Source organism: Carya illinoinensis, chromosome 4, assembly GCF_018687715.1.
Source record: "Carya illinoinensis cultivar Pawnee chromosome 4, C.illinoinensisPawnee_v1, whole genome shotgun sequence".
In the NCBI taxonomy this organism is placed as follows: Eukaryota; Viridiplantae; Streptophyta; class Magnoliopsida; order Fagales; family Juglandaceae; genus Carya; species Carya illinoinensis.
The window spans coordinates 2549991-2572738 of record NC_056755.1 but is presented as its reverse complement, the minus strand read 5'-3'; the positions used below and the strand labels follow the sequence as shown (position 1 = coordinate 2572738).

The following is a 22748-nucleotide window of genomic DNA, read 5'->3' as shown; positions in this document are numbered from 1 at the left end:
ATTAGTATAAATTTAAGTGTGCAGTATGTATGGAGTGTATGTCCCTGTACATTCGTTGCAACATTGATAGATGATAAACTTCTCCATCCTGCGGCCACACTCGGAGCATAACAGTCTTTCTCATATCCTCCGGCCGGCAGAAGTACCTCGAAGCATGGGGCGGCTGGTTTACCGTGATGTGGGGTGTAAGGTAGTCCCTAATTGCTTGCTGGCACATATCCAATTTAGTTGCTAGATGACTATGCAAGTTGCTGACCTTGTGAGCCAGGGTCCTTAGCTGCCAGGCTTTTGCTGTTGCTCATTATATTTTCCTGAAATCAACTTCAGAATTAATCTTCACCTTTCATTTACTGCATAAAAAATCTACAGTGAATAACAACCAATTAACAGTTTCAAGGTTTGACAAAAGTTACACAGTTGAATGAAGTTGTATTGATCAATCAACATAAAATTGCTAAGAAAGAATAGTAACAGAGTTTATTCAGTAATATAATAACAGTGAAAAAAATGAAACTCTTTACATGATCACTCAGGGGATCCAATTGCAAGATGAATGAGAGTTTGAGAGCTAAAATCGAATTTTCTTCAAACTTATTGATACCTATTGCACTCTAAGAAAAATATTTACATTTAGTAGCAACAATTTTTTGTACTACTAAATTTATTTTTCCTCATTATTTTAACTCGGAAATTTTTTTTGAATAATTATGTTCTCGTTTTAATTTAGAGAATTACTATAACCACAAAGAAATCTCTTAAAAGTAAATTTATAAATTAATGTGATTTTATATAATATATTAGATATAATTTAAAAGTAGCTTTACAATAAAAGAAGTTTTCTCAATATGCTGTAAATAGTAATGAAATAGTTTAAATTATAATGTTTTATTGATTTTTCAGAAATGAAAGAAGAAAAAAATAAAAATATTATACAGGGATCATGCTAGAGTCATCGACAAATTCTCTCAAGAATGTGTCCCAATAAGTGTAAGTCACTTTTTTTATTCATTTTTTTTATATCCTTAAACATTTTTTTTTTTAAAAACCACAACATTGTTATAAATACTTCCTTAATCACTAAAAAAAAAAAAAAGTAATCAAAAAATGTTTCAGGACCACCTCAAAGTTTGTTTTCGCGACTGAAATCCAAAACTTTGAAAACTTCTCGAAGTTTTCATATTGTTAGAGGTTTTACAAAACAAACACACATTTTGATCTATCAATTTTCATATCAAAAGATCTCAAGTTTCTTCTCAAGTTTTCATCTCCCTATATCTCACCTTATTTCAATATTGGTCCCTCTAATAATATATTTTAAATAAACTGTATATTGACATGAATACACATTGCAAAAAAAAGTAAAAGTTGTACCAAACATGCAGTAAAATATTTGATTAAAAGAAAAAATATTTACACATAAGGTAAATAAATAAAGGAAGCAATAAAAAAAATGCACCATTAGTAAATAAATAAACAAAGGAAGCAGTTAAAAAAAATTGATAAAATGGTTTCTCTCGATAAAAAAAAAAAAAAAAAAAAGGCAAAAAAAGAAGCTGCCAAAAATATAGCTGCAAAAAAAAAAAAAAAAAAGGAAGAAGAAAATTTGCACCATTATTAAAGAAATAAATAAAGGAAGTAGCAAAAAAAAAAAAAAAAGGACCAAATGGTTTCTCTCAATAAAATAAAAGAAAAAAGAAAAGAAAAAAGAAGAACCAAAAAACAAATCGCACCATTGGTAAATAAAATAAATAAATAAATGAGCAAAAAAAAAAGACCAAAAAAAAGGAAGCAGAAAAAAAAAATTGCACTATTTGTAAATAAATAAATAAAAGAAGCAACAAAAAAAAAAAAAAACCAAATGGTTTAGAAAGAAAAAAAAGGAAGCAGCGAAAAAAAAATGCACCATTGGTAAATAAATAAACAAATAAAATACTATAAAAATTATTACAAGTACTTGTGAGTCCCATCATATTTCTAACTATAATAAAGTCAAACTAATCACATCTCATTTATAAAAACAAACACATATTTCATCTAATCTCATCTCATCTCATGTCAACATATCTCAAAAGATTTTATCTTATCTCTGAAAACAATCGAGAATGGGCCAAGCATTTTTCATTATACAGTTAAGAAATTGTAAAATATGATTTTTGTTTTAAAATTTAAAAAAGTAGTATTGTTTTATGTTTTGTTAAAGAGTTTGGAATAGTAGTAATAATTAAGTAACGATAAGATAAAAAAAAAATTAAAGATTTAAAATTGAAAAACATTTTGCGTTGAGTAATGTTTGAAAAGAAAATAATTGAAAATAGTTGTATTCTCAAACAAACTTAATTCTCATACTACGTTATTACTATGTACAATTTATAAACTATTCACTATTATTCTTACTATTATTAACAAATCATAAGATACTCATTTTCTTGAAATTTTAAAGTTACTATATGTTAAAAATAATAAAACTTGGATGGATGGTTTAGGGCTCGATTGGGCAGTAAGATCAAATTAGAATTTTGTGAATAATATTAAGATAGTTTATGAATAATAGTGAAATAGTTTGAATTTAGTAATTTTAAAATTTTTAAAAATGTGAAAGTAAAAGTTAAATAAAATATATTATAAAGTTAAAATATTATTAAAATATAATTTATAATATTATTTTGAATTAGAAATTTGAAAAAGTTGAATTTTTTTATTTATTATTTAAAAATTTTAAAAAAATTATAATAATTAGTTTAAAAATATTATAATATTTAATTTAAAAATATTATATTTAAGAACGAGATAAAATGAGTTAATTTTAAGACAAAGATCTATTTTCAAACCAATCCTTAATTAAAACTAATAGAACCTTCGCGCAAATAATTTGAAATCCTATTTAGAAAGGGAGGCACGGCGCCGGCACGAGCCCCGTCCCTCCCGGATCTTACGAGCTTCTTCACTTCCTGAAGCAGTACCAAGATACTTGTCTCCTAAAATTTCCCATGCGCATATCCTCTTATCCGAAATAGCTTCCCCGCTGGGCGACCATCCGACAACGTTTCCAACCATGTAAACTCTCTCTCTCTCTCTCTCTCGCAAATGTGTTGGTTGGGATGGGGGCGTAATTTCCTTCGCTTAAGAGCTCGAAACGGTTTGTAATGGCCTTTAGAGTACATAAATTTTACAAGAGTTGTTCTCTTTTTTTCTTCTTGGGTTTTTTTCTGGCGCTGAACATATTGTTGAACTATATTTTTTCCTATTCTTAGCAATCGATCGGAGCGTTAGGTTTCTCTGGTTCTCAACATGTTTGCATGTTTGTGGTTTTGATGTATATACTTGCATGAGATGCAGATATGAAGAGAGGAAATTACAAGGCTTATTTGTGTCGCTGAAACCCAGTTTTTCGATTGGTTTCAGGGTTCTGCAATGTCGGTTAAGAAAACCCAAATCCGGGTTGAATTTTTAACCGTTATTAAACCCTAGAAACTATTTAATTTTGAGCTTTAACTGCGACATGTTTTTTCTATATACGTGAGACTTATCAATGTCATGAGTTTCTCTCAATTTTTTGATTTTTTGATTTTTTTTTTCTTTTTTTCTTTTTGGAGGACTGGCTGTCTTTAAAGAAGAAATGTAAGAACTGGAGGAGAATAGATTACTCTTTTTTAATCCGTTATGCCTATGCCTTAAAGCTATTGATTTCAATAGCTTGATTTTCATGATTTCCTTATGTCTATTTCCTTATATCTGTTTCTTCCCCTTAACTGAAAACTTTGGTTTTGAAACAAAAATCATGTTTTCTTCATGATTATAATCTTTTTTCTTCTTCAGCCCAATATTCTTTTATAAAGATAAAAAAAAGAAAATGTTGGTGGTTTCACAGCTATAATTCATACAAGCTGAATGCAAGTTTTGTCCTTGCTTCATGTATCTCTGGTGAACTTTTACTTTTTGTGTACGATCATCTGCTTATAAGAAGTACGAAGGACAATAAATTCTGGATGTAAATTTTTTATGCAGATATTGGGTGCCTGACCGGCATAATTTCAGTGTAAAAGAATGCACATGCACTTTTTACTGGCAGAGGAAATGATTTGCTAAGTAGGAATGTTACTGTGACATAATTTGTAAGGCGTTGCAATTTCCCTTTAATATTTCTCACATTCATGCATTTTCTACCATTTTTCATTTTTAAGAGGAAGGGGGTTCCATTGGGCCTCTTTCTTGACAAATTATCATCTAGTTTCTCATTAAACTTCAGTTGTCGTGTGTAGCGTGGCTTTCCTTGTTATGTCAAAAGCTTCGAAGGGGATGGTCGCTAGAGCTGAATACTATGTAGGACCCGATTACTTTGGTTTCTATACACAACAAGTAATGGAGCTTTTATCGTCTGATGATGATTTTCTCCCTTCTGCTTCCCAAACATCCAACTCTTTTGGAAGAAAGTGTGAGGAGGTCATAGGGAATGGATCAGTAGAGCCTATGAAGAATACTTCTGGTTCTTTATTTAGCAACAGCATAGGAGCTGGACTTTCAGATTTCAAAAAAGAAAGATTGAAGACATTGCTGCAGCAGGGCACGATTGTTCTTTCACCTGAATTTGATGAGGTATGCTGGGTTCCACTTCCTATTTTGCCTGTAAATGGATGATGGAAAATGACCAGCTGTGAACTTAATGATTCTGAGAAATTTTGATCTTGTACAATGATGATCTTTGAATAATCACTAATGACATCATATATTGCTTGGGTCGTTAAGTTCATGGGTGGCACCTTATTAAAATGTATTGGACCTTACTCATTATAGCATTTCAGAGTTGGATCTTCAAAAAATATACAATGATATTATTTGTGGCTTATAGATGCAGGCCTGTTTGCATATGTAAGTATTTTTATTATCAGTAAACAAAGAGTTTTATTAAGGATATAGGTAGGCATAGCTCAAGTGCACGGGACATATACAAGAGTGACACTTAAGCATGAGTGTCCAGTGATACAAGAAAATCATGAATATTCAATCCATTAAAATCTATTATAAATGACCGATGGAGTAAGGTGTTGCAGAAAAAAAAAAGTTCTAAGCTCATCCATTGACCGCTCTCGACCATTGAAGTTTCTTTCATTCCGCTCCCTCAAAGACACCATAAAAGTGACCATATAAATCATTGTATTCCACATGGTTAAGAAGAGTTCGGAAGATGTTCACCTTTATACCATCAATCTTTTTTATTATCCTAATTTTCTTTTACTATAATCCATTTCAACAAAAATAAGTGGAGAGATCAAGGTATATTTGAAATTCAGAATTCATTGAGTGATAACAACCCGAGGACACATACCTTAAGATGCATAAATGTGTTTATTTAAATTTTGAGCTCCATTTAGCTGTGAATCATGTGATACGTGGAATGTGAAAGGCCTTTGATTGCATTTGTTTTTCTCATTGCTGGGTCAAACTACCTTTGATACCACCAAGTCCTGTCAATTAATGATGTTTTGTATAGATTTCCAATAACTAAATGCAAATGCAGATGCTGGATCCTATTCTAGCTCTCAGTCGGTTACAGTCCCAAGTAAGAAAGAGAAATCATCCATCTAGTCCCACAAATGCAGCATACAGTGGTGATGCAGGGCAGGTTCTGCACAAGAAACTCAAGGTTTTATCTTCTTCCTCTTAGATCTCCACCCCATGCATGCTAGTCCTGCTCGTGACAGGTCTAGAAGTGAATTTCTGATGTATTTTAATATTCCAGTCTAGAAGTTCGTGTTTGTGTTTTTCTTGTTGGTTTGAAATGCATATTGAAGACAATCATGCATACTTAAAAAATGTACACTAGTTAAGAAGAAGACTTCTTCTTCTTCTTCTTAATGTTTGAAGGTGATTGTTCCATTGCTACCCTCCTGGGTGACCATGAGATCTAGAGGTCCATGGAGGGAGGAGCTATGAATTGTTGTTGAGATAGTAGACACATGTATGAGAGAGATCCACTGGATCCAGATCTCATTATACTTCAAAAGTATCAAAGAGGCTGGATGCTCAAATTAGTTAATATGAAAAGATACTTTTAAATGTTTGAAGGTGATTGTTCCATTGCTACCCTCCTGGGTGACCATGAGATCTAGAGGTCCATGGAGGGAGGAGCTATGAATTGTTGTTGAGATAGTAGACACATGTATCAGAGAGATCCACTGGTTCCAGATCTCACTATATTTCAAAAGTATCAAAGAGGCTGAATACTCAAATTAGTTAATATGAAAAAATACTTGTATGTGAGATATGGTACCTCATGACCAATTTATCCATGTTTTTTTTCCTCTGCTGTTTTTTATGTCAGGAAGACTTTCTTGTACTTTTTACTCTGGCCTAATAATTTCTATTTCCCACTATAAAGTAGTTGTATTGATTGCTTATTCTCGTTTATCTCATTTCCAGACTGCAGAAATCCCCAAGGAGCGAACTTGTATGGAGGAGCCAAAGGTGAATATAATTATTGTTTTTAGTATTATGTCTTCTCAGTGGTCAGTCCTGCACACCCATATGCTTTCGTTTTGCTTGGTGGGTGGGTTGGGTAGGGATGGGGATGGACCAACTTACCCATGTCTTTTTTTTTTTTTTTTTTTGCCTCTGCTGTCTTTTATGTTATGAAGATTTTTCTTGTTCTTTTTACTCTGGTCTAATAACTTCTATTTCCCACTATAAACTAGTTATATTGATTGCTTATTCTTGTTTTTCTCATTTTCCAGACTGCAGAAACTCCCAAGGAAAGAACGGAGGTGCCAATGGTGAATTTAATTTTTGTTTTTAATATTGTATCTTTCTTCTCAGGGGTCAGTCCTGCACAGGCATATGCTTTAGTTTTGCTGGTGGGTAGGGTGGGGTGGGGATGTTTTAGTCTAAGGTTCAAATCTTATCAAGCCAAAAAAATAGAAGAAATATTGGGGGGGATTGGGGGGTAGAGAACCTAATGTGCAACCATTTGCGGAATGTGTTAAATGTCAGTTTTGTGTCCTTTACAAGGTATTATTGGTCATCCTAAACTTAGTGATGAAGTAGTTTTAGGTTTCACTTAGTTTTTTCCCGTTTATACAGGTGGATGATGCTGTGCTGTTCTTTCTAGAGAATGATAGCTTGGAGTTTGAGGAAATGGTGAAGAAACACTCTGATGAACTATCTGCAACGGTAAGTTTCTGAAATTCTTCTCTAGACTACAAAGCATAGCATATTCCTGAATTTAAAAGTCACCAACACTTTTAAATGGGGGCATGGTGTTGAATTCATATAAAAAGTGTGCATGTCTTAGAATTAATATCTGAGTTAAGGTTGATGTTTTTTGTTAGTTAGGGCACATGGAGAAGCAGCTTGAGGAACTTCTTGACACCGTGAGGTCCACATACAGGTACATTCGTGCAATCCATTTAGAGCTTGGCCTCATGGGTTATAATGTGTTTTTAAGAATGAATCTTGCCAGAGAGACCAATATACTGTTTTGGGTTATGCATCTTGACACTGGTTGAGTTCAGATCATTTTTTGATGGTTGTGTGCGCATTGGTGTTAGTAGTAAGTATGTTCACTTCCATTTTTCCTGTTAAGTAATTTTAAGACAATAATTTTGCCTCTTATTAAAAAAAAAATTGCCCTAAGAAATATAAGCAACAGATTAGAGGTGGTCTCTATGGGCCTTCAAGTTACTCACTTGTATAAATACTCAGTGAAATTCACTCTCCATATTCTTTATTGTCTGTTGATCGTGCATGAACAAGAAATTTATTTTCTCAAACTGCCTTTAATTTACAGGCCTATGACTCTCATTGAGAAGCAACAGCTTCGTAAACTGATCCAGAAGCTACCACCAAAAAATCTCGACTGGGTAGTCCAAATCATCCAACATGGCAAGATGGCAAAAGCACAATCATGTGATGAAATTTTTGTTGATCTCGAGAAAGAGGTAAATAAAATACTTGAACATGTTATAAATTTTATTAAGAATTTCTAAATGTCGATTTAATGTGTTGTTCTGCAGGATAATAAAACACTTTGGAGACTGTACTCCTATGTTAAATCAGTTGAAAGAGCTACAGCCCTCCCATTGTAGCTCAATCTATTCAATTGGTTTCATAATATCTGAAGCCTGACATGTAATTTTTGTTTTTCTCTTTTTTTAAATTCATAAAAACACATTGTAGCTCAATGTTGTCGAAGCAGTGTAATACCTTCATCGAATGTAAGGGACCTAAGCATATAAATCAAGGCCACAATCTTTTTGTTAAATCATTGTCTACAGGGGATCAGATTTTCTTCATGTCATGAAGCTGCTGTAAAGGCGTCATCAGTCATAATGGCTCATCAGAATCATTTCAAGAGATTTTCTGAAGTTCGCTATCAAGTCTACACTGACTCTAGATTTTATGCGACACAAAATTGCATAATTTGTGCACTAGGAGTGGGAAAGTACATTCTTTTGGAAGTTCTTCCATAATCCTCGAAAGTGAACTTCTGATGATATTTTGACGTATTTGGGCAAAGCACAGTATAGGTCGAAATCTTATGTACATCTTTTGTCATGTGTCACCAATATGTAAAACTTAGTATTTAATTGAAATTTAGCTATCTTGCATTTAAAAAGTGTGACATTTTGATCATCAAGATCAAAGAGTGCATGATTAGTTTTTAGTCAATGACCAGGAGTGTGGGAAGATTACTACTCTTCTCCTAATTGAACCCAACTTGGATGACAAACAAAACTTAACAGGATGAAATTATTTGTTGTTGCCATTGATATTCCAGCTCCTCTTCTAATTAGATTTTTTCAATTATTCCCAGATTCTGAGTAACAAATAGCTTAGATAACGATACGCCCGAACAGACAAATTTACTTATTCATTTCGTCAAAGATGTCTGAAAAGGCTGCGTTAGCAGGAAAGAAAACCTGTGATTTGCATACAGGACTTCAAGCTGTCTTCAAGTTGGCCATCCACTCAAGGGACAACCAAGTTCTCCAAATATAGAAGTTTCTGAATGCAAACCAGTTTATCAGTCGACTTCAAGCCTTTTAAAATCATGGAAAGCACAGTACATTGTTCTCAAATTTAATCCAGAATTGGCAAATGACCAGCAATTGAAAGGCACAGGGTAGAGACAGATGGCTCATTTTTTATGCTATGAATGGCCATGGCATCCAAAAGCACCTGAGCACAAGAGAGCTGATTCAACTTGCAAAAGTAGTGAGGAGAAAGAACAAATTCTCTGTAGAAGAAAAAAAATTAAGGTGCAATTATTTTGTTCTTCACGCAGCTTCAAAACACCCCATACCATATCAGCATTATCATAATCTCGCATGCTAAGATTTTCTCTTTGTAAAAACAAATTCACCAAATGAGGGTATGGTGACAACTATGCTTGACCGATAAGATGTAGCATCAATAGAATATGGATATCAATTCACCAACAAACCAAAGGGAAAATCAGACTAGAGAAACTTCAACTCCTAATACAGAACTTTCTGCTCGCAATCCTCAAAAGGGGGAAAAAAGGAAAAAGACTGACAGGATCCTATATTTCAAAAGTATTATACCAAACAGGAAGAGTTAATGTGAAGTCGAGTAACAATCCTCTTAATAAGAAAATGATCCACGCCTCCTTCGTTCTTCAGCAACATTTACCCTCATTGCTCTGCCATCCAAATTCTGCACCATCAATGAAACACAAAACCATGTTGTTTGTCAATAAAAGAAACTGTAGCAAAAGGCTAATCTTGCAACAACAGAGATATAGAAAAGCATGGTTTAGAAAAGTTAAGTAAGGTTTAGAAAAGTTTTTAATAACAATAAACACAGGTCTAATGATCATAAAGAAGAAGAAGAAGAAAGAATGTGTGAGGGTGCATATAGTTTTATTAACAAGACAGTTTTCATAACATACAACAGAGATATAGAAAAGCATGGTTTAGAAAAGTTAAGTAAGGTTTAGAAAAGTTTTTAATAACAATAAACACAGGTCTAATGATCATGAAGAAGAAGAAAGAATGTGTGAGGGTTGAAGAAGAAGAAAGAATGTGTGAGGGTGCATATAGTTTTATTAACAAGACAGTTTTCATAACATACTTCTACTGACTGGCACTAATGATTCTACCAGCCTGGAATGCACCTCAATTTAAGCACACTAATATCCATCTCTTAACAAGGAAAAAAAACCATTTACAGAAAATTTCTTCAATGTATATGAAACTCATGTCCATAACACTGTTTAATTACTAAAAGCTAATGTCTCAAATAATATTATACCCAGGTTAGTTACACATATCCATGACTACTCAAAGATGTTCAAATAGTGTACACAATGAAAAAGACACAATGTTTGATGGATCCCCTGAGTGATTGCTTTAAGATAATCCGTATAGATTCCGGAATAAGAATATAACTATTGACCTCAAATCTAAAACGGCTTTCGTTTTCTCTGTCATGGTCTGCAATTTGAAAGAATAATCCAAACATCTAAATGAAACGAGTTATAGAAGTAACCTGTCCATCGAGAGCAGCAATGGCATCATTCAATTCTGTCTCACTAGACATTGTAACAAAACCAAACCCTCGTGAGCGGCCAGTTTCCTGGTCGCAAACTACCCTGGCATTAACCACCTTCCCATGTTCACTAAAAACCTGCTCCAGACGAGCATCATCCACTTGCCATGACAGGTTGCCAACATAGATTTTGAAAGAAGAGTCATTCACTTGGGGTCGTTCTGATCGTGACCCTCTAGGAGCAGCCTTATTTACTGTTAAAAGCCTTCCATTTAAATCCTGTTTACAACACATACAAAGCTCAGATAATTGGATATTACAATTTGTTTTAATAAGCAGGTACTTGGCTAATATAATTATAACCACGACATTTTTAAAGTAAACTGACAAAAATGTATTCAATAAGCAACATGTTCTAGATCTACAGGGGCTACTCATAAACAGTGATTAGTCAACTATATGCAGTATATAAGCTTCCAATTTTGCAAAAGCCTGACACATTTGCTCTAACCTATTGCTTCCCATGCAGTTATTACGTGGCTCACATACTAAACACATTAACCCAGTGTCCTCTACAACATTTGCATGATAAGATTTCTTTCGAGACTGTGGAATGCAGAGGGTTGAGTGGGGTACATGAGGTGACTAGTATTAGCGAAACAATGGGATAAATTACCGTAGAAGGAAACCAACGGAAATGAGATAGATGGCATCAAATCAAGCATGGATGCATAATGACGTAATGAGTTCAACAAGCATTTGCGATATTCTCGTTCACAATGAAATGTTAAAAGACAACATAGTTCATTCTATAGATTAAATTTCAATATGAAGAGAAGAGCAACTCACATAACGGTTGAACAGGTCCACAGCCTTCTCAGCTTCTTCCACAGTGCTCATCGTAACAAACCCAAACCCTCTACTCCGATCTGTTTCCCTATTGTAAATTACCTATAACAAAATCAGCAAAATCATGTCACAAATTTACCATCTTCCAATTTGATCTCTCACACACACAAAGAGACCCATAAAAAATGCAAAATTACCTCAGCAACCTCAACAATCCCAGCTTGATTAAAGATCTCAGCTAGTTTCTCACTATCAACATCATAACGCAAATTACCCACAAAGAGTTTCGCCTCTTCAGATGGCTCGGGATAAAATTCTCCACTATCATCCAAAGCCCCTTCTCCAGAATTCTCTTCTACACCCTCAAGCACACCTCCCCAACCATCAGAAGCAGCAGTAGCCACTGTCCCCTCCAACCCTTGACTCTTCCAACTCGAGCCCTCTTCTCCTTCCTCTTCTTCCCCTTGTTGAGCCCAGTGTGAGGTCTGTGCCACCAGTGGGACTACATGGAACGATGAAGACGTGTGCTTGATGGAAACCCACGAATGGAAAGATGGCGAAGATAAGAATGAGAGCTGTGAGAGCTTAAAGGGTTTTGGGGGAAGTGAGAGAAAGGGGTATTGGTTTTTGGTGGTGAAGAGTGTCGGTGTAGAAATTAAACAACTTTCAGCCATTGATAATAGCTTAGAAGAGGTGGTTGCAGAGGAGAGAGAGAGAGAGAGAGAGAGAGAGAGGGGGGGGGGATAAGGGGTTAGGAAAAAGGAGAGGGTTTATGATGGTCCAAATTTTGGCCTGGGATTTGCAGATGCAGATAATTTTCCTTTTATTATTACTTACCGGCCAAAAAAAAACAAAAAAAACAAAAAACAAAACAAAGCGAGAATTTTATCAAAAGAAAAATTTTAAGAGTATTCATAAGCTCTATTTGCTACACACTTCACTTTTTTATTTTTAAATTTTTTTTATTTATTCTTTTTAAACTAATTCAAATTTTCTATTGATTATTCATATACCAAATATTTGATAAAAGAAAAAAATTAAAAAAATGAATGATGTGTGGTATATGGGGCTTATGTTTAGAATTTTTCAAATTTTAATAATAGTCTTCACATGTTAATAGGGAGAGTTCAGTCTGATTCGGTCCCATTTAGGACAGTCGGGTTTGGTTGGTCCATTTGGTCTACCCTTAATGATTTCTTTTTATTTTTTTTTTATTCAAATACATTTTATTTAATACTTATGTAATTATATTATGATATATTTAATATATATGCATATAGTATACTATTATATATATATTAGTAATACACTAATACTATTAGTCTATTAGTATATAGTAAATTAGTATAGAGTATCAAAAAAATGTATTATGATATTAATATATATATTTTATATCTAATCTAATTGTTGGTTGTTAGTATCTAATCTAAATTAGTATATAGAGTATATCAATGTATTATGATAGTTATTAGTTCATGTATAATGAGAATTTTTTTTAATACTTATATAATTATATTGTGATCTATTAAATAACTTAATATATATACATGTTATTAACTTATTTACTATAACTAATAATACACTATTCACTAGTACTAATACTATAACTATATTAACTAATAACTCTACTAGACTACTATTAGTATTACTAAAATACTATATGTTAGTGATAAATTAATAATACTATATTAAATAATAGTAATACTTTTATTAAATATTAGTTATAGCTATAGAGCCTATATTAGAATTTAGACTATATAATAGACTAATAGTATTAGTACAACTGTATAAATATTTTGTGTAGCTATATATTAGTATTAATTATAGTGATTAGTATTAATAGTACGTTATTAGTATATATATATTAGTATTAAGTATAGTGATTTAATATAACTATATTAGTATAAGTATAACTATTATAATATTAGTCTATTAGTATTATTTTTTTTAATACCATATTAGACTATTAGTATTAGTTAATAATTATATAATTAATTTATAAAATTATTTATATAAATAATATATATTATTTTTATTTTTCATTTGATCCTGTCCGGGGTGAAACACCCCTAGACTGGGATCAGAGCAAATTCATTCAGTCCTCTCAAAATTGGACCAGATCGGCCGAATCTCACCCCTACATGCTATATACCATAAATAATTTTTTTTTATCTTATCAAATATATAGTGTATGGATGATAAGTATAAGAATTTAATTAATTTAGGAAGAATAAGACAAAACTAAATTAAAAAAAAAAAATATGGTGTGTGATGTGTAGAAATGATGAGTAGCAAAGCTCTTATCAAAATTTCGGATCGGGAGTTTAGATATTTGTTAACATTAAACATATATTGAAATGATTTTTTTTTTTATATTCTTCCTTCATTTTTTAAATTGGTTCACAAAAACATAATTAATTTAGACGGGTTGATCATAAATATTTTCTTTCTTTCTTTTTTATTTCCTTGAGAACTTTTCGCATTTCGGATCTTAATATGTTTTACCGTGTTTTAGATTTTATTGCTGAATCTACCTGGAAATGTAATATAATACACACATACGTATAAATATATACGAACTAGTAATAGATTGAGGGATATTTTAACTTTCTTAAGGCGACACCACTCGATAATTATTTTACATGTTCGCCGTCACAAAAACTGGTTTAGGGCAACTCCATTCGACCTGAAAGCTCCTTATCTCGACGCTACAAACACTTCTCTACGATATTTTTTGTTCAAGTCTATACTTTGACGATTAGCAAAATATCACTTATGATAACTTAGTTATTAGTGTCCTGACACAACCCGAGGAATAGAGGTCTACAATTGAATTGCTACAAAATCGACTTTTCTTGGGGCATTTCAAAATGCTCAAAGTCATATGGTATATGCACTGATGGACATTTGTACATGCTCTTCCATATAGAAAAGCCAATGTCAATATTGATCATTCATATGTAGGCTTGAAGTTTTTGTAAGCTATCACTGCATAGAAAGGGTCTGATCCGGACAACAATCCCAGCAGCTTCATGATCCAGCTGAATGGTGATTTGTCCTCTCCAGCACCAGCAGGGGCTGCTAACTTCCTAATAATATCTGGCTGTGTGAAACCTTCCACACATTGGAAGTACTGCACCACCAGTTGTACCCTACTATATCCAGTCCCATCTCTCCATGCGCTTATGGCTTTCTCAAAGAACAATCGATTGCTAAAGCTCACAATGAAAACTCCTCCTGGCCTTAGTATCCGAAAAACCTCTGCAAATACCTACAATGATGTTAACCAATTAGTTTTCTTCCTTGAGTTCCTGTTCTGCATTTTCTGAACAATACCGTTCCACCGGTTTAGTCAATTCATGACCATGTATCCTTAGATTTCATTTGCAAGTTGCATTTTTACTTGCTTCTCAACAGTACTGTTCCACCAGTTTAATCTATTCATGACCATCTTCCTTAGGTGTCAACTGTAAGTTGCATTGTTTGCTTGCTTCCCAATGTTGTTGGTCTCATACCTACGGATTTTATGACCCTTTTCGACATTGGCATTTGGAATCCATATACATCTCTCTATACAGTTGATAAAGACATTGGTGAGGACGGACAGGAAGGAAGAACTGTATTCCTTAAGGGGTGGAATGAAGGGAAAAAAGATGATGAAGGCAATGCTTCCAAAGATGGATCGGGTTGGGGGAAAGAAGGGTGGATTGGGCGGGCAAGCAGGCGAGGAACAACAAGATGTAGCTTAAGATGTAGACTTAGCAACTAGACATAACAAAGAAGTTCAAATTCTTGAGCTTTGGACCCTGAGGAATGTTCTCTTAGTAAATGAGTTAACTGATTTGTGGGCTGTTGAAGTTTATGTGCCAGCCATAACGGTGAAGTAAAACAAGAGAAGGACGAAACTATAGATGCTGACCTTGCAACCGTGTTGTCTTCAGGGGTCCTTCTCCCATGGATGCCTGATTGCACATATGGACGCGAAGATTTTCTTCTATTTATATTGATATGGGGTTTTTTAATGTTGGATTGACTGAGATGTTATTGAGAAGACAATCCGAGATGATAATGGATTTACTGCGCAAATGTATGTAACTAGAACACCACAAAAGTATCTAACCTTCTCTGGCTGTTGAAGATACTGTACACTCACGGTGCATAACACTGCATCAAAGCTGCAGCTCTCCAATTCAAGGTCTTGCTCCTGATTGAGGTCCTTCACAAAGAAATAGTCCAGCCGAGGGTTCTTCGCAAGCTCTTGTGCATTTAGTCCATGTCCCACCACTCTTTTATACGCCACTTCCTCAGGAAGATGGCTAACCCATGAGCTCATGAGGTCAAGAATTTCCCAGCCAGGTCTCAACCTTTCTCTGTAGAGATTGGTCAATGTGGATATAAAGCCACCATCCACATGGGTCACAAAGCGAGGATAAGCATAGAAATCTCGATCAGAGTAGGTGTTTAACTTCGTTCTACCTTCCTGGGGGAGAACCAGGCGTTTGATTTTGCCTGCTGAGGACTGTTGGGTGTTCTTGCCCTCATTCAAAGTGTTCACAATTTTGGCAGGAACAGATGGTTGCCATGGCTTGAGCGGGTTTGGATGAAAGGTGAGCATGTGTAATATGAAAGTCTGTCAAATAGAATGTTCTGTTTGTGTGAAAGCTTATGTATTTACAGATAACTTGTTAATGGTTGTGAATAATTGTAGCTTGCTTTCTATTTGTGGCCTTTAATGGTGGTTGATTCTTTTGGATCGTTATAATGGTCGGGTTCGTAGCTGGGCTGAAGTTGGGCTTGCGATCCATAGCAATCAACCCAAGAAATAATATGAAATGGTTTAGATAAAAATTAAATAAAATATTATTTTTTAATATTATTATTATTTTAAAATTTTAAAAAATTGAATTAAGATTTAAAAAAATTAAATTATTTATTATATTTTGTATAAAAATTTAAAAAAATTATAATAATAAGATGAGATAAAATGAAATTAAAAATATTTCTCAATCGGTAAATAATAAAAGAAAAATTTAGTTATAAGTAATTCTACGTATTAATATCTGCACTCATCGAATGTGATTAGATAGAAAATTAGATTTTAATAAAAATAATATCAATTTAAATTTTTAAATATAAATATAATAGCATTGATATATAGATTTGCTTGTATATAATAAAGCTCAATAATAAATAGTTATCTTGCTCAAAAAGCAAAAGAAATTGATTTTTTCTTTTTTCCTTTTGATTGAAAATTTCGTCAACAAAACGAGGTAAAATCCGCCGTAAGAAGCTAAACGCTCGAACTTGTCTTCCTTTCCCTAGTTATATACAGTTTGTATTCAGTGGAGTTTTTTTGGCTCCGCAATTGGATATCTGTGGAATCTCAGTGAGCTCACCGCAGGTAATCTTATTCCTCTTCTTCCACATCGTTTTTCTTCTTCTTCTTCAGCCCTAGTTCCCAGATTTCGATCTTTTCGTCTCTGCTGTGCCTTTTGCTTTCGGTTTATGATTTACGATTAGGTCCACCTTCTAGATACATATGAATATTAAAAGAGAACTGTACAAATAACCCCCTTTGGACTTGGTGTAGGGATACCGATCCTTCCAAAGTTTATGCCGATTACATAGGTTGCACTTGAACTTGTATCTGATTTGGGAGAAAATGTGAATTCTGGGTTTTGATCTGGAAAGCTTGAGGGCTTGGTTTTGATAGATAGTCCTTGATCTTGGCTTGCTTAAGCGCGGGGTTTTTGAAAATCTGAATGTAATTTCAACCATTTGGTTGCTTAGGAGAGTTCGGGGGTAGATTGTAGGGTTTCGTTATTTTCGGTGAAAGGTATAAAAACCCTACTCACGTGAACGCATACAACTAATTTGGCTTGTTTGGGCTGAGTTTTTTTGTTAGCGAGTAAACAGGAAAAAAATGTAAAATTTTCTTTCTTTCTTCTCCCTTTGTATTTTTTAGTTTTAAATTTCCCTGGTGTATAGGGTGTGATGAGTATTTTCCCCTTCCAATCTGCAGTCAGGTTGAAGTTTTGAGATGTCTAGCTTGGCAGTGGATATTCCTCCCAAGGGTGGATTTAGTTTTGATCTCTGCAGAAGAAATGATATGCTTGCTAAGAAGGGGGTTCAGCCACCATCTTTTCTGAAGACAGGAACTACAATTGTTGGTTTAATTTTCCAGGTAGGACTGTTTGATGTACAATAGAAAGTTTGGATGATATTCGATCAACAGAAATATATAGTATCGGTAGATCAGCTACTGTCTTAGTTAGTTGTTCTTTTATCAATTATGTTGTGTTTAATTTTTTATATTATGCTGGAAAATGTAGGTAAATAGTTTACAGGTTGTCCTATTTGGATTCTCAAAATGAAAGTTCATAAATTGATATTAATTGGTTGGCAACTCTGGCCATATAGATCAAAGAACTGAATCAGTGGTTAGCGTAGATATTTTTTATAAAATATACATATTATTGTAGTGATTTAGAATTAATCTCTCTCTCTCATGAGAGTTTAAACTGCAGGTTTCGTCATTGGCAATTTGCAGTATTTTCAATTCTTACTAGTTCTTGCTGCCCTAAGTTTCCTTAAAATAGGTGTCTCCCTTTGTATACCCACAGTGTAATTTGGTTGCGCCCCTAGTGCTTATAATATACGGGGCATCTTTACTTATAAAACAAAATGAGCATCAGAATAAATGTTGAATTACAAAGATTTTGTTCTAATGGGACAATTCAAAAGATTTGGCTATTGAAAACTCTCTTGTAGGCTATAGAGAATGTGTTAACACCGCGTGTAGATTGCCTATAAGAAGTTTGATACACTTGAACACATTCATTTCACATAACAAAGGGAATGGCCACTGTACTTGTTTCTTTTTTTCAATAATTGAGAATCAGGTTGAACCGGTACTACAGTAAAACAAATAAAAACTGACAAAGTGACTTATTTGAGAGACCTTTTAAAGATGTGCATTGTCCACCTGCATCTGTTCAGCAGAATTATTGGACACCTATCATCCATATTCATGTATTCAAGCTCTGCTATATAGTTCATTGTTTGTTGATTTTATCTAGTTCATACTGACTGAGATTCCTTCCAGGATTCATATACTCATATTTTATTCCTGTTTGACATTTTATTCAGGATGGTGTCATTCTTGGAGCCGATACAAGAGCCACTGAAGGGCCCATTGTTGCTGATAAGAACTGTGAAAAGATTCATTATATGGCACCTAACATATATTGTTGTGGAGCAGGAACTGCTGCTGATACAGAGGCGGTGACAGGTATTTGTTAGGTCTTAAATTCAATGCAATGATGTTGTTGCTCTTCTGTTCTTTATGACTTAATAATAGCTGCCAATATAAAATTGTTTTATCATCTTCGTGGGAGCATGGCTAATGTGCTACTTTGGTTTTTGCTCTCTTTAGATATGGTTAGCTCACAGCTGCAACTGCACCGGTACCATACTGGTCGAGAATCAAGGGTTGTCACAGCACTCACCCTTCTGAAGAAACACCTTTTCAAGTTAAGTTTCATTTGTTTCAAACATTTTTCAACTTGTTAAGTTTCATTTGTTTCGAACATTTTTCAACTTATCTCTAAACAATCAACATACGATTCCAACTACTCAAATATCTTCTCTAGCTACCAAGGTCATGTGCAAGCTGCTTTAGTTCTTGGTGGAGTTGATGTTACTGGACCTCATCTGCATACTGTGAGTTTGTTTCGATAATTAAATTGGAATGTTACTTCTCTCTTCTTGTTTTTGCTGGCTTGCATAATTAGCTACTTTCTTACAGTTACAACCACTTCTTTGCAGATATATCCTCATGGATCAACTGACACTCTGCCATTTGCAACAATGGGATCTGGTTCACTTGCTGCTATGGCCATGTTTGAGTCCAAGTACAAAGAAGGCCTGACTGTAAGTTAGTATGTTATTAGCTGTAAAGTTTTTTTATAAGTTGGCTAGGAGTCTAGCATTATGATTCACTAATAATAATATATACGTAGTGATTTGTGGAAGACATGCATGGTTTATCAAGACCTGCTATCTGTTTCAACATTTTTGATTGAATCTGAAATGCTTATCTTTTCTCTTGATTTGTTTTATATCCTTTATGTGGTACAGAGGGAGGAAGGAGTAAATCTTGTTGTTGAAGCTATATGCTCTGGTATATTTAATGATCTGGGAAGTGGAAGCAATGTTGATGTTTGTGTGATAACCAAGGTTTGTTGTTCATGGGAAAGATTTTTTATTTCCTTGAAAAGTAATTTTAATCTAATTCTGATGCAAGTTCCACGTATTGAACTGCTGGTACAGGGCCACAAGGAGTACCTTAGAAACCATTTGTCGCCAAATCCACGTACCTTTGTCAATCCGAAAGGCTTTTCTTTTCCTAAGAAGACTGGTCAGTGACATACTCCCAAACTTTATTTATTATACATAGACATAACAACATCCATAGCATACTTCTTTTTCTTGATTTGAAGGCTGGTTGGTCTTGGTTACCGGAAAGCTGAAAAATGGTACTGTTTAAAGTAGCATACATTACCTCGTCTATAGCATGAGTAATTCCTTTAGAGAATGTTCACCTTAAACTCTTAGCTAGGAGCGTTATTCCAAAATTTATTTTGTTTTGTTTTCGTTCCTATGTTGAACTAAATATTTAAATGGACATGTTCAACACCTTTTATTTTGCGCCTGTTTCAGACATATGACGCTTTTCTCTTCTTGAAATCAGTCATAGATTGTATGACTATGCTGTGTTATTGTGATTACAGAAGTTCTCTTAACAAAGATTACTCCACTGAAGGAGAAGGTGGAAGTGATTGAAGGAGGAGATGCAATGGAAGAGTGAGAACCATCATACGGTCAGCACGACAGGATTGAGTTGTTTTTGCAACTTTTTCATTATAGACTTTGTATTAAGTGGGATGCTGATATAGTTTTCACTTTCCAGTTTCAAAATCTCAATTTCCAGACATTCACTTCTCATGGATTTGGTTTCCAAACTCAGGGGGCTTGCTAGAATAGTGTTCGTTTAATTTGGTGTTGGATCTTGCTTACTTAAGTTATGCCTCTTTTTCAAACTTGACAGCAACTCTTAATCACAATATCATTAAAAACACCCGTTTAATCACGAAGTTAAAAAAAAAAAAAAAATATCCAGCGGTAGCTACCAGCAATGAGACTGGTATTATCCTGATTTCACCAGTTAGGGTTTCACTGATAAAACAGTGATAACCATGCCTGGCCTGTCACAGAAATGGATTTACATGATTCCCATTCTTCCCAAATCGCTTCATAACTACCATTTGATTCTAGATTTAATGGTAGTCCAACTGTCAAAATTCAGAGTCCCAAAAATATGAAGATATTAGTTATTATCTGAATTCTAAGCCATAATAGTTTATTTTGTGTGTGTGTGTGTGTGTGTGTGTATATATATATATATATAAAATATCCCTCTCGTATTCTAGATCTAAAACTCGGGACATAATACAAAAACTGTTATAAACTATCTTGAATTGTATGACCACATTTATCTAGTCGTCAAATGCATAGTGCATAGTGCTAGCATAGTGAGCTAGCATAGTCCCCTTTGTACGCCTATATATATCGTTGAATTCTTTAAGAAATATATGTTTTGATAAGAGATCAATAAGTTAACCTCTCTCGCTCTCTCTCAATCTCTTGACATTCTCTCTCATTTTTATTAAGTTTTATAACACGTTATCAGCACGATGCGAGAAAAAAAAAATTCTTCCTCACCCCAGCTCCCATTTCTCGTCTCTCTGGTTTCTCTAATCCTCGTCAAAATTGGGTATGGGTTTCTAATGAGAGATTTGAGAAGCAACTAGTATCAAAACCCACTATAATCCTCTTGTTCTCCTTCTTGGCCCTCCTAATCCTGGCCGTCGTTTTGATCATCATCTTGGCCGTCAAACCCAAGAAGCCCTCCTTCGATCTCCAACAGGTCGGCGTCCAGTACATGGGCATCAACACGCCCACTCTCTCCACCGTCTCCGCCCCAGAAACCAACCCCTCAACGAACCCCACCACCTCCGCCTCCCTTTCACTCAACATACGGATGCTCTTCACGGCGGTGAATCCCAACAGAGTGAGATAGCAAGGATGGTTCTACTGGAGAAGCTTTGGGACGATGTTGTGGCTGGACCTCAGCCTGAGCGTGGCCTCGGCAAGCTCAGGAAAATCACCCCACCAAAGCCCTTGAACATTAAAGAGATGGAAGGAGAGGGGAGCAAGTACCAGAGGTCGATGTCGATGCCGGAGAGCCCAGGGACCCCGGCGACGCCGAAAACACCAGTTACGGCTCGTAAGGACAACGTTTGGAGGAGCGTATTCCATCCGGGTAGCAACCTTGCCACCAAGGGCATCGGTGCCGAACTCTTTGACAAGCCACTGCCCAACTCTCCCACCGTCTATGACTGGAGAAAAAGTAGAACGATGGAAACCTCAAAAGACCCAGAGGCCCCTATCTTTCTCGATCACGGTTCTTGAGCAACACGAGGAAAGAGGATGAGCTGTTCCTTATGAGCTATCAGTTCGGTCTGATATGCTTGGGCCATTTCCTACAAGGCGCATATCTCCAGGGGCGCTAGGATTCTACTGCTACCTCTTGGTGATCTTCATTTGCGTAAGGAATTGCGATTCTATAAAATCTGACATGAGACCCACGCGCTAACCAAGTAGGAGCTTGAGAATACCTGCACAGTAAAAAAAAAAAAAAAAAAACATGCCGCAAATGTTGATTTTTGTGATTCTATGGCAGAAAAGGAACTTGGCATAAAAGTCAAAAATGGGTTGCCGGAAGAAGCCGCCTGTTATGACTTCTCTTCTCTTATATTATTATATTTTTCTATCTTATATTTTTATATTTTGAAAAAGTGCAGGTATAAAAGAAAAGATGCGTTGAAGGCCTATTGAAATAGTACATATTTCTCACGCTCAAACAACACCACCTAAAAAATAAAAAAAAATAAAAAAATAAAAAAAAAAAACTGTAAAAGGTAGGTGGGTGGGCTGCAAGTGGGGCCCTAAAGGTGCACTAGTCAATGGTTGGTGGGTGTTTACGGATGATAAATATGAATAATCAGGTTTTGGATTTAAGAAGTGATTACGACTATTATTGTAATAATAGTTAACTGATTCTTTATAAGAGATAGAGGTAAATTTTTTTTAATGATTAGTTTGACATGTTTGACTAATAATTTTAGTTTTTCAGACAGAAGTTATGTACTGTGATCTTTTTCAATCTTACTAATTTTTACAGTGCACGAAGGTTCAGATGATACTGAAGATAGTAATCTTCTATTTCAAGTAAGTTTCTCAATATATCATTTGAAATCTTTAAAGTAAATATT

At 34.5% G+C, this 22748-nt stretch overlaps 5 protein-coding genes across 6 annotated transcripts; 3 read left to right on the top strand and 2 right to left on the bottom strand.

The window, feature by feature from the left end:
* Nucleotides 1-2853: 2853 nt before the first annotated feature.
* On the top strand, nt 2854-8254 carry LOC122307376. The gene is made up of 9 exons (XM_043120243.1): nt 2854-3054; nt 4260-4593; nt 5516-5641; nt 6418-6462; nt 6729-6767; nt 7075-7164; nt 7323-7381; nt 7781-7931; nt 8007-8254. Exons 2-9 carry the CDS (start codon nt 4276-4278, stop codon nt 8076-8078), a joined length of 900 nt encoding a protein of 299 aa, XP_042976177.1. The 5' UTR covers nt 2854-3054; nt 4260-4275; the 3' UTR covers nt 8079-8254.
* A 1128-nt stretch (nt 8255-9382) lies between these two features.
* LOC122307375 (28 kDa ribonucleoprotein, chloroplastic-like) lies at nt 9383-12132 on the bottom strand. The gene is made up of 4 exons (XM_043120242.1): nt 11550-12132; nt 11353-11454; nt 10504-10782; nt 9383-9669 (listed from the first exon to the last, which is right to left on the bottom strand). Exons 1-4 carry the CDS (start codon nt 12024-12026, stop codon nt 9598-9600), a joined length of 930 nt encoding a protein of 309 aa, XP_042976176.1. The 5' UTR covers nt 12027-12132; the 3' UTR covers nt 9383-9597.
* A 1978-nt stretch (nt 12133-14110) lies between these two features.
* LOC122306680 lies at nt 14111-16044 on the bottom strand. Its single transcript, XM_043119141.1, has 2 exons — nt 15473-16044; nt 14111-14623 (listed from the first exon to the last, which is right to left on the bottom strand). The coding sequence occupies exons 1-2, from the start codon at nt 15965-15967 to the stop codon at nt 14303-14305; spliced, it is 816 nt and encodes a 271-aa protein (XP_042975075.1). The 5' UTR covers nt 15968-16044; the 3' UTR covers nt 14111-14302.
* Nucleotides 16045-16592: 548 nt separating this feature from the next.
* LOC122307965 (proteasome subunit beta type-7-B) lies at nt 16593-20408 on the top strand. 2 transcript variants are annotated; one of them, XM_043121100.1, is made up of 9 exons: nt 16593-16753; nt 17375-17536; nt 18502-18643; nt 18788-18884; nt 19005-19074; nt 19180-19284; nt 19492-19590; nt 19684-19771; nt 20145-20408. In XM_043121100.1, the coding sequence occupies exons 2-9, from the start codon at nt 17393-17395 to the stop codon at nt 20219-20221; spliced, it is 822 nt and encodes a 273-aa protein (XP_042977034.1). In that variant the 5' UTR covers nt 16593-16753; nt 17375-17392; the 3' UTR covers nt 20222-20408. The 2 variants fall into 2 exon arrangements, with proteins under 2 accessions (XP_042977034.1, XP_042977035.1); XM_043121101.1 differs by lacking the exon at nt 16593-16753 and adding an exon at nt 16917-17277.
* Nucleotides 20409-21483: 1075 nt separating this feature from the next.
* Nucleotides 21484-21900, top strand: LOC122307964 (auxin-repressed 12.5 kDa protein-like). The gene has a single exon (XM_043121099.1). The coding sequence runs from the start codon at nt 21499-21501 to the stop codon at nt 21883-21885; it is 387 nt and encodes a 128-aa protein (XP_042977033.1). The 5' UTR covers nt 21484-21498; the 3' UTR covers nt 21886-21900.
* The last annotated feature ends 848 nt before the right edge of the window (nt 21901-22748 follow it).